Genomic DNA, 9,926 nt, shown 5'->3' on the forward strand with positions numbered 1-9,926 from the left:
CTTTGCCACCACACCTCCAGGGCTCCTGACAGGCTACATTTTTTCACATTGCATGAACAAGGTTAGGACTGTGTGAGAAAAGCAACTATAATTTTTCTATTAAAAATAAGTCAAATGTAAATGTTTCCATTTACAGCTCCAATGGCTGCTTTCATGCATATTGAAGCAAATAGCACCAGAGCACTCTGGGCCTGGAGGAGGAGGCAGTGCAGAGTTCAACAGAGGTTGTGCCTTCAGACTTGAAATCCCAGCTCTAGTTTTTATGAACGGTTAAATTAGCCTCAGAAAATGGTTGTGGTGATTAAATAAAACATATCTGATATACAATTCATGCTCAATACATATGAATATTACCATTTAAGGCTATCTCTGTAGTTCTTACATTTCCCTTCAAAAATCTTATTTCCATTTTTTGATATATGAAGCCCAGGATTGATGGACCAATGGAGACAGCAAGCAGAATAAGGCTTTCCCAGGCAGGAGGTTTCTATGGTGGAGGTGGGGGGGCTGGAGGGGAGATGATGTCAAGGAGTTCGTATAGAAAAAGAATGTTTGGAAACTGATTGTGGTGGCAATTGTACAATTCTGCCTGATGTGATTGAACTATGGATTGATATATCTATTAATAATAAATAAATAACATTGAAAATGTGAAGCAACAACAAAATTTTGTTTCTGGGGAACAAAACATTAAGTCACACAGATACATTTGAAGCCTTCCTTGGATTTGTTTATAGCTCCAATTTCAAGTTAGCTTCATAAGGAAGGTCTAGTAAGCCCCCTCATGTCCACAGCTTACTTTAGGGAATCATTTACTGACAGACTTTCCTGTCCACTGCTTTTAGTTTGAATAGGGTCCAATCTAAAAGGCTGTGGAAAACGTAGATGGTGGAGTATTTATTAAGTGGGTTATTTGCTGGATTAGAAACTTCCATGTCTCCCAACTACATACTTATAGGATAAGGTCGCTATTCCTTAGCATGGCCTATATGCCCAGATCCATATAAACCCCAAGTTCAGATAGCCCAGTAGTTCAAGCCATGGCCGTCTAGTGTGTTCAACAGGCAGTCATTGGGTTACAAGCATATGATTTACATACAACTTGTAGTTAAGAATCAACCTACAATAAAGCCTATTATATAAAAATTTTGAAGTCCATATGAGGGGGATTCAAAAATGTGTGGAAAAATTCCATTATCTTTTCATTCCATATTTTCATGAAATTTTTGAAGCCTCCTGTACCATTGCTTATATTAACAGATAGGCACTGCTTTGTGACATACAGCAAAACATTACTATTACCAAATCACTTTAAAAAAATGTTTTAAGGTATCTGAAAGTGTTTCTTTAATGTTTTAACGCTTAGAAATGGGTACTATGTACAAACATGTGACTGGCATTACAGATGAGCTGAACCTCAGTGTTCCTTCTAACATACAAATTCAGCATAAGCACAGGCTTAGGAACTCACTCAGCATCCAGGGGTGGCTTATCATCAGTTATGCGGAATGCCTTAAGTGTTCTGATCATCACGGTCCTGAAAACATTGAAGATATTAAATAGGGACTGCTTTCATACAGTCTGAAGCTTATTCCTTTTAAAGGGTTACAATCCTTCCATTACATATGGCTTCTACGATGGTGAACACTTTTCAGAATTATATTTCTATGTGGTTTTTAGAGTTGCAAAAACAATTTTTTGTTCAGAGCATGCTGGGAACTGTTCAGATCCAGGGGAGGGCGTCTGCACTGTTTTAGGTTGGTGAAGAGCCTTGTTCTTCCAGCCACGTTGTCCACAGTGTTCTCCAAACTCACCACAAATCTTGGCTCCTTAATGCCATTGCTTACACTTTTCTTCTGCTTCTAACGGCTCTTCCACCTCCCTTACTCCCTCAAGTCCTCCCTCATTTACAAAACCCTCTTCCTGGTGAAGCCTTTCCCCAATATCCCGCCAGGGACGTGTGCTGTCACCCACACGCATGCGACGCCTGGATGTGTAGCCTTTACAGGGATCACACAGATGTGTGTGTGCAGTGGTCATTGGACAATGCCTGTTATTCAAGCAAGAATGCAGACCTTTGCATATAGGGGCCTTTTCTTAATTGTCTTTGAATTCCCAGAGATGAGTACAGAGATGAGCACTGAGCAGACATTCAATAAGTGGATGGTCCTTCACTTAATGTAACAAAGAATAAGGAGTGAAGATGTCAGGGGCCATGGAAATCATGGAAGGCTACAGGGGAGAGGAAGCAGAAGAGGGGGGAAGAGACGGAGGGGAAGCACTGGGGAGTAGACTGTCGATCTCAAAAGGGCACAGGTTCTTTAGAGCAAAAGAGCAAATTGTTCTACTGTTCTAGTAGAAGTTGCCGGTACCCATTTCTCAGAAGACATGGGCCACCAGGGTACTTTGTCCTAAGTGTATTTAACGTTTGTTATCAAATCCTAATCTTTAGATTCCATCAGCCAAGCCATTACTTGCCTTTTAAGTTGAGTGCAGAGTGGATATTAGAGTTGTTAATGCCACCCAGAGGGAAAGACAAACAAAATCCTTGTATGTAGAGGGGCACACGTTGGTACAAAGGTAGGATAGCCCACGTGCCTAGGGACCCAAAATGCAGGGAGACCAGGGTATAAAAGAAAGGCCCAATCTCCCTCCGTGTGTCCCAAGCCCGGGCTCTACCAGAGTGTTCTGCGTGCTGTGGGCAGCGGTAAACTATCGCCATGAAGATCCTGATTGTGGTCTTGCTTTGTCTGCACCTCTCAGAGGGTTTGGAAAGGTGTGTATGAGAACTCAGCGTCCTTGTCTTTTCCAGCCCGCTGGGAGCCTGACATGCTAGGGAAGACCCAGGGCTTTCTTTTTCTCTGGATCCTTGGGGAGACACAGGCACCGGGACTCTCAAGACCAAGAACCGAGTCCCTACTGTGGCCTAGGACGGGAAATGCATGGATGATGTCTATAAATGCATGTGTGTGCAAGTGTGTGTATGTACAGGTGTGTGTGTATGTCAATGTAAAGGTGTGTGCGACTTTGCAAGGGTGCAGATGGGCATTTTGTTTTCCAAGAATCCTGTTCCTGGCTTAGGGGAGACCCTGGGAGACATAGACATCTTTTCTTGGAACAATATTATTCTGTCTTCTGCCAGGAATGCTGCTACGAGCAGCGTGAGCAGAGCCGGCGGGAATCTGAGAGGATTTCCGGTAACACCGTTCTCTTTGAGCAGAGTACCAACGGGGTTGGAAGACTTTAGGTCAGATCATGGAAGGGATTGTTCTAATGGGACAAGATGAAGCTTACCCCCGTTGCTTAACCTCTTCTCTGCAGAATCATTCTGAAGAAAGGCAAGTCTATTCGAGAGGTGATGCAGGCACATGGAGTACTGGAGACCTTCTTAAAGAACCACCAGAGGAAGGATCCAGTCACCAAGTATCAGCTCAGTAATGAAGCTGTTGCCTATGAGCCCATCACCAACTACTTGGACGTGAGTGAGGGAGCCGGGAGCTGTCGATTCATGACCCTTGGCTAACCACCGCTCTCCTCACTGTCACTGAGCTAATTCTAATAGGACGGGCAGAGCTGCCCCAATCAGTTTCCAGGACTCTAACTCTTTACAGGAGCAGAAAGCCTCCTCTTTCTCCCATGAAGCAGCTAGTGGTTTTGAACTGCCGACCTTGTAGTCAGCAGCCCAATGAGTAATCCACAACACTGCCAGAGCTCCTGAATAACCATTCTTACACATCTATTTTTGCCTCTCATTAGCTGTGATTTTCCACTAACTACTAAACCTCTAACCCTCACATTCCTCTCTGAGTCCTAGCGTTGTGAGTTGGTACCATCTAATAGTGCGGGAGCTGGCACGGTGTGGCTCTGTTGAACACGGAGAAGGTCCCTGTGAGTCAGAAGCCACTCAATGGCACATGATGGCAACAGTATTGTAGTTGCCTTTCCTTCTGTTTCTCTCTCATGACTGGCCCGTCTCTTTAAAGCCCACTCATAGATTCAAGAAATCCATCGAAGGAAGGTTTGAATCTGATGAGCATTCCAAAGGAAGTCCTAGCAAAGGGCTGAAAGGGGAACAAAAGAAAACGCATGTGGCGGGCCAGGCCAGGCAGCAGGGTCTCCAGGGACTCCAGAGCCTCTGTCTCTCCCCGTTTGAGCACAGCACAGTGGTCCCCACAGCAAATATCCACATGGTGTCTGATCAAAGCAGCCGGATACGCTGACGTGCGGTGGACTTGTCCTTAGTCAGATGTTACACAGCATGTCTGAACTGGAAGATGCCTTAGGTATCTGCTATGTCAACTCCCACGTTTTTAAAACCATCACCTCACTGTGATTTATTTCCAATACGTTTTCATCCTCTTCCCATAAAAGAGTAACTTCCCAATTACCCTCGCTCTCCAAACTCCAGGAACTACTAACCGACTTTCAGTCAATATGCATCTGCTTATTCTAGACATCTCATACAAGTGGAATCATACAATATTTATTCTTTTGTGTCTGCCATATTTCATTTAGCATGTTTTCAGGGTTCATCTAGGTTGCATCGCATATTATAACTTCATTCATCAAAACTCTCTATGGCTGAAAAATATGGAATGATATGGCTATACCATGTTCTGAGAGATTCATAGAAGGAACGAATGGTTGAGATAGTTTAACTTCTATGGAAAGCAAGTGGCTAGATTCATTTAAAAGTTAAACTATCTTGCACTCTGCACGACTTCTCGGTCCAAACATTTTTGGCTTCTTCCATTTGCTAGAATGTGACCAAAAAAGAGGAGAATCATGGTAAAAGTATTTCACACCAGGAGAGAAGGGGGGATGGGATATGTATGTGTATGAGAGAGAAAAAGATAGGGGGGCGGGGAGAGAGAGAGGCAAAAAGGGAGAGGAAAGTGATTCCATCTTTAGCCCTGGTGTTCCAGTATACCATTGCACATCTACACAGTATCACTCTATCAAAAAAAAAAAAAAGGAAATGCACTGGAGGAGCGCGTTGTTTTGCTAGGTTGTCTCAGGTGGTCAAAGGATTGACTTGTGGTTAGAAAGAGAACGTTGAAGATCAAGAGCAGCTGTCTCCAGATGGGAAGGAGCATTGGTAAGCAAAGGCTGTGCTTCCCCCAACAAAATGATTGGATAAGCTAGATGAACTTCTTCGCCGTCCTGCAGACAAGGACGGAGCTGAATGAAGTTAACACCCCTCTCTTTGTAGGCATTCTACTTCGGCGAGATCAGCATTGGCACACCACCCCAAAATTTCCTGGTCCTCTTTGACACGGGCTCCTCCAATCTATGGGTGCCTTCTGTCTACTGCCAGAGCCAAGCCTGCTGTGAGTACACCGCCATCGGGAGCCACCCCACGACTGAAAGCAGGGGAGGGGCAGGGAAAGTAGTGAGGGAAGAAGCGGCCGAGTCAGAATTTGAGCTCAAGCTTGAAGCACCTGTGCAGCAGCAGCTATAAGTCCTGGCCTCGTCTATCAAGCACTTTAGGGGCGTCGAGGCCTGCTGTGAGAGAGGCAGAAGGAATCCACTAGGTTTCCGTTTCTCACCCGCTTAGTTCTCTGGTAGCCCACTGCTCTCGGTTCCTTTGAGCCAGCCCTTCTCCATTTCAGCCTTGCCCTGAAGGTCTCAGGACAATGAGGATAAGCTGTTTCCAAGTGTTTGGGAAGAGCAGTGAATGACACTCATAGTCCCTTTTGTTTTTCGACAGCCAATCACAACAGGTTCAATCCCAACCTGTCCTCCACCTTCCGAAACAATGGACAAACCTATACCCTGTCCTATGGGAGCGGCAGCCTCAGCGTGGTCCTGGGCTATGACACTGTGACTGTGAGTAATGGTCTCTGAGCTTTGGAGAAGTGGTGGCCTTGGTCCTGTTTTCTAGAGTCTAAAGCTATCAGAGAAATCCAGGCGCATGAATTAGGTACACTTCAGGGGTCCTCAAACTACCGCCTGCAGGCCACATGCAGCCTGCCAAGGACATTTATCCAGCCCACCGGTTGTTTTTCCCACTTTGGTTTTTTTTACTTCAAAATAAGATATGTGCAGTGTGCATAGGAATTCATTCATAGTTTGTTTTTTTTAAAAATATAGTTCGGCCCTCCAACAGGCTTGAGGGACAGTGAACTGGCCCCTGTTTAAAAAGTTTGAGGACCCCTGATCTTCAAAGTGGCTGGGAGGTAAAGGGAATTCAACGGCCGTTTAGTTCAACCTCCAAGTCAGGAATTGTCTTCACAGCAGCCAGGACAGGGGACCTTATAACTGCAGAAAGCACCTTCAATTGTGATAAAGTTTTCTCTTCTGATGGTTTTGCTTCCCGGTCTTAACGCTGCCTCTGGAACCCCGCAGAATGAATCTGCCTCCTCTTCCACACAGCGACACTTTGGATGTTTGAAGACATATCCTTTCACTCATTTCCTGTTTCTGTAGGTCAAACACCCACAGTTCCTCGAATCATTCTGCCACCTAGGTCTTTCAGTGGAAAACTAGCCACGCCCCTTTCACTGTCCATGGGAATGGGACCTGGAACTCCAGCAAACCACTGCCTTCCTCTTCCCAGCACTCACGCCCCACCCTCAACAGGTGCACCCAGGATGAGGTGACACTGTTGTCCTTACTGATACTGTTGAGCCCTGCAGGAAAGAAGCCCACTTCCTCTCCTGGGGAGAGGTTCTAGATGCTAGCCCCCAGGTACCTAAGACCGAGAAGGATTTACCTACCTGAATTGTAAGCTGCTGTCTGGTCATCTCAGGTTCAGAACATCATCGTCAAGAACCAGGAGTTTGGCCTGAGTGAGAATGAGCCCAGCAACCCCTTCTACTATTCAGACTTCGATGGGATCCTGGGCATGGCCTACCCGAACATGGCAGTGGGGAACTCCCCAACGGTGATGCAAGGGATGCTGCAGCAGGGCCAGCTCACCCAGCCCATCTTTAGCTTCTACTTCTCTCGGTGAGAGCCTGTCCTCCCCCTCCTCGCCCTGGCTGTAGAGCCCCCAGGAAGCCCCCACCTGAGACAGGTTGTACGGCCTCTTGATAGCTTGCTACACCCAATGTGTGTATCTCAGAAATAATCCCTTTCATTGGGGTCAGGAGACTTGTTTAAAATGCACCGTAGAATTTCTAATTATGTTAGTCCAAAAACCTGACGACGATTCTTTTGTTTCTTAATCGTGAGCAGTTTTCCTTTTATTTTTATCAATCTGGAGATCGATGTAGCTGGTTTGTCCAGTTGTACCTCTATCGAACAGGTCACAGGGCCTTTAGTAGGACAGAGAAGCATAAAGGAATCATCACGACATCCATGCCTCCAGTGTTAGAGATGTCCTTGCCTCGATCACTTCAGAAGCCCTGCCACAAAGCTCACTTTATCAGTGAGGAAATGGACGCTCAGAAGGTCACCAAGGTTGGTGACGATCACCGCTGCTACCAGTGGAGCAGAGTTCCCTTAGTCCTAAAGATTTCTGTGGCAAAATTTATTTCCTGCTCCAAATTCCCCAAACACATGACCTTTGGGGTGCCCTGAAGCCCAAACCTCTTCCTTCTGTGACTGCCAGATCCTGGGTCGTCAACACAAGGGGTCTAATTCCTTTTAACATTGTCCAGTTTCCAACTTGACCACATTAGGAGTATTGCAGTCACAGACACTTGAGATCTTCGTTGAACTCCACTCCATCGGTGTTTCTGCTCTCTCTCATTTCATTTCAGAAGCATTTATAGTTCGTTTTTCAGGTGACTAACGGTCAACTCCATCTTCTCCTTTATGGATGTAATCAGTACTTCCAATTCTCTAATATCTTAATGTTACTTGGAAATCTCTTTCCCTTTGTATCTCTGAGTTTGGTGACTCCCCCATTCGTTGACCTCTGAGTCTGTAGGAGGGAGAGGGGAGAGGTACTACCTGTCCCATTCATCCTGGGGAAACACATGCTTTGTGTATTTTTCCTCAGCCAACCGACCCATCAGTATGGCGGGGAGCTCATCCTGGGAGGTGTGGACACTCAGCTGTACTCTGGTGAGATCATCTGGACTCCTGTCACCCGGGAACTCTACTGGCAGATCGCCATCCAGGAGTAAGTAGAGGTGACATTGCCTGCGGATTGTGGACATCCCTAGGATTGCGACAATGTTTTCTGCTCTGCCATGGTGGACACCATTCCACTTAAAGAATCACTGAAAATTTCTAGGTTGTGATGAGCCTGTAAGTTCTGACATGCAGTTCTTGTCTTGCTTTTTCTTTCATTGGTCACCTAGCTGTACCATGCCAACAGATTGGTCATTCCTAGGTCAACTCAAGTCTTTGTTTCTGGAAGCTTCCTCATCACTGTGCGGAATATTTGAGGCACCATCTTTACCGTCTCCATCATCAGCAAGGGGAATAGCTCTCACTGAAGTTTTCTCTGTGCCAGTCATTATACTCAAAACAGTCCATATACTATTGCATCCCATTGCCACAACCCCATGAAAAGTCCAGCACACACACATATATATAAACATACATTCATATATGTATTTCATTCTATGGATAAGCAAAACCACACATTTTAGAAGGTCAAGATTTGAGCACAAACTTTTTCCCAGCATTCATTGATGATGACCACTATGATATGATCACAAAGATACAGAAACATCACATGACCCTGCAACATATTGGAACATGGGTGGCCTGGCTTGCTGGAGGAGGAAAAGAGTCAGAGAGCTGTTGGGCTTGAGGGAGGCGAGGTGACCTAGCTCAGGTGCATAGCAAAGGCACTCAACTCTCTGTCCTGGTCTTCCTCTCAGGTTTGTCATCGGCAACCAGGCCACAGGCTTGTGCTCCCAGGGCTGCCAGGCCATTGTGGATACGGGGACCTTCCTTCTGGCTGTCCCCCAGCAGTACATGAGTTCCCTCCTGCAGGCCACAGGAGCCCAGCAAGCCCAGAATGGCGATGTGAGTAACCAGTAGCTTCTCTGCACAGCCAGGCAATCCCAGCACAGCAGCCTGGGTATGATGAATTCACCGGGGAGAAGGGGAGGTGTTGAGAGGTGACCTGAGCCCTGAGATGGACAGGTGAGGGAAGAGCAAGCGTGGCAGTTCAGGCCGTGAATCCCAGTGCAAAGGAGGAAGTATTCCACTCCATCCCGCAGAGTATGCAGTGAAGTCTTGTCAGGACGCGCTGCAGATTCATCACACGTCCCGCTAGCATATAGCAATGGCCATTTGATAGCACTGGAATCTTAGAGGTAGGGGTCAATACCTGTTTCCGGTCCATTTGGGGTTCTTTCTTGCCTCAAAAAGCACCTCGGGGGTTTCCTCTGAGTTGCCTTCTACGGACCTGCCCCCCTTGTATCCATTTTGTACTCTGCTTCTTCCTGCACGTGAAATCTTGGTTCCCGGGGAGTCGAGTTCACGGACGTGTGGACACAAACGTGACTATGAATGTGCACCAGGGCACGTGTTGGACACGTGTGAGCGTGTCCTGCCCTTTCTCTGTAGATGGCACTTTCTGAGGCCGGAGACTGTTCTAGGATCCGCCTGACTTCTGTGATCATGTAACACAATACAGGTCTACGAGCTGGGACATGTTTAGAAGCCATTCTCGAGGAGAGCGCTCAGAAAAGCTGGGGAGCCCAGCGAATGTGGCATCTGGGGAGGGGGCTGTGTCCTGCACACCCTGAATCAGCTTGAGGGCCAAGGGGAGAGGCTCGCAGGAGACTCGGGAACATGGGGATGGGGGGCCCTTGTTTAGGCTTCTGGCCTGGGGAGCTCCGCAGCCTTATCTCGTTCCTTTCTCAGTTTGTGGTCAATTGCAACTATGTACCGAGTTTGCCCACCATCACCTTCGTCATCAGCGGGTCCCAGTTCCCTCTGCCTCCTTCTGCCTACGTCTTTCACGTGAGTGTTCACTCCCAGACTTTCTGGACCTTGGGATGAGTTGGGCCCAAACT

General features: G+C 46.8%; 1 protein-coding gene across 1 annotated transcript in view; it reads left to right on the top strand.

The window, feature by feature from the left end:
- The first annotated feature begins 2,720 nt into the window (after positions 1-2,720).
- The window catches only part of LOC101653423 (pepsin B-like), a 36,181-nt gene continuing 28,975 nt past the window's right edge, over positions 2,721-9,926 (top strand). The window contains exons 1-8 of the mRNA XM_004699523.2: positions 2,721-2,776; positions 3,322-3,478; positions 5,213-5,330; positions 5,711-5,829; positions 6,752-6,951; positions 7,949-8,071; positions 8,781-8,928; positions 9,775-9,873. Of these exons, the coding sequence (XP_004699580.2) occupies positions 2,721-2,776; positions 3,322-3,478; positions 5,213-5,330; positions 5,711-5,829; positions 6,752-6,951; positions 7,949-8,071; positions 8,781-8,928; positions 9,775-9,873 (1,020 nt within the window). The remainder of the gene's footprint in view (positions 2,777-3,321; positions 3,479-5,212; positions 5,331-5,710; positions 5,830-6,751; positions 6,952-7,948; positions 8,072-8,780; positions 8,929-9,774; positions 9,874-9,926) is intronic.

The sequence above is a fragment of the Echinops telfairi genome, unplaced genomic scaffold, assembly GCF_000313985.2.
Source record: "Echinops telfairi isolate 266 unplaced genomic scaffold, ASM31398v2 ScPeMD7_443;HRSCAF=831, whole genome shotgun sequence".
NCBI classification, from domain to species: Eukaryota; Metazoa; Chordata; class Mammalia; order Afrosoricida; family Tenrecidae; genus Echinops; species Echinops telfairi.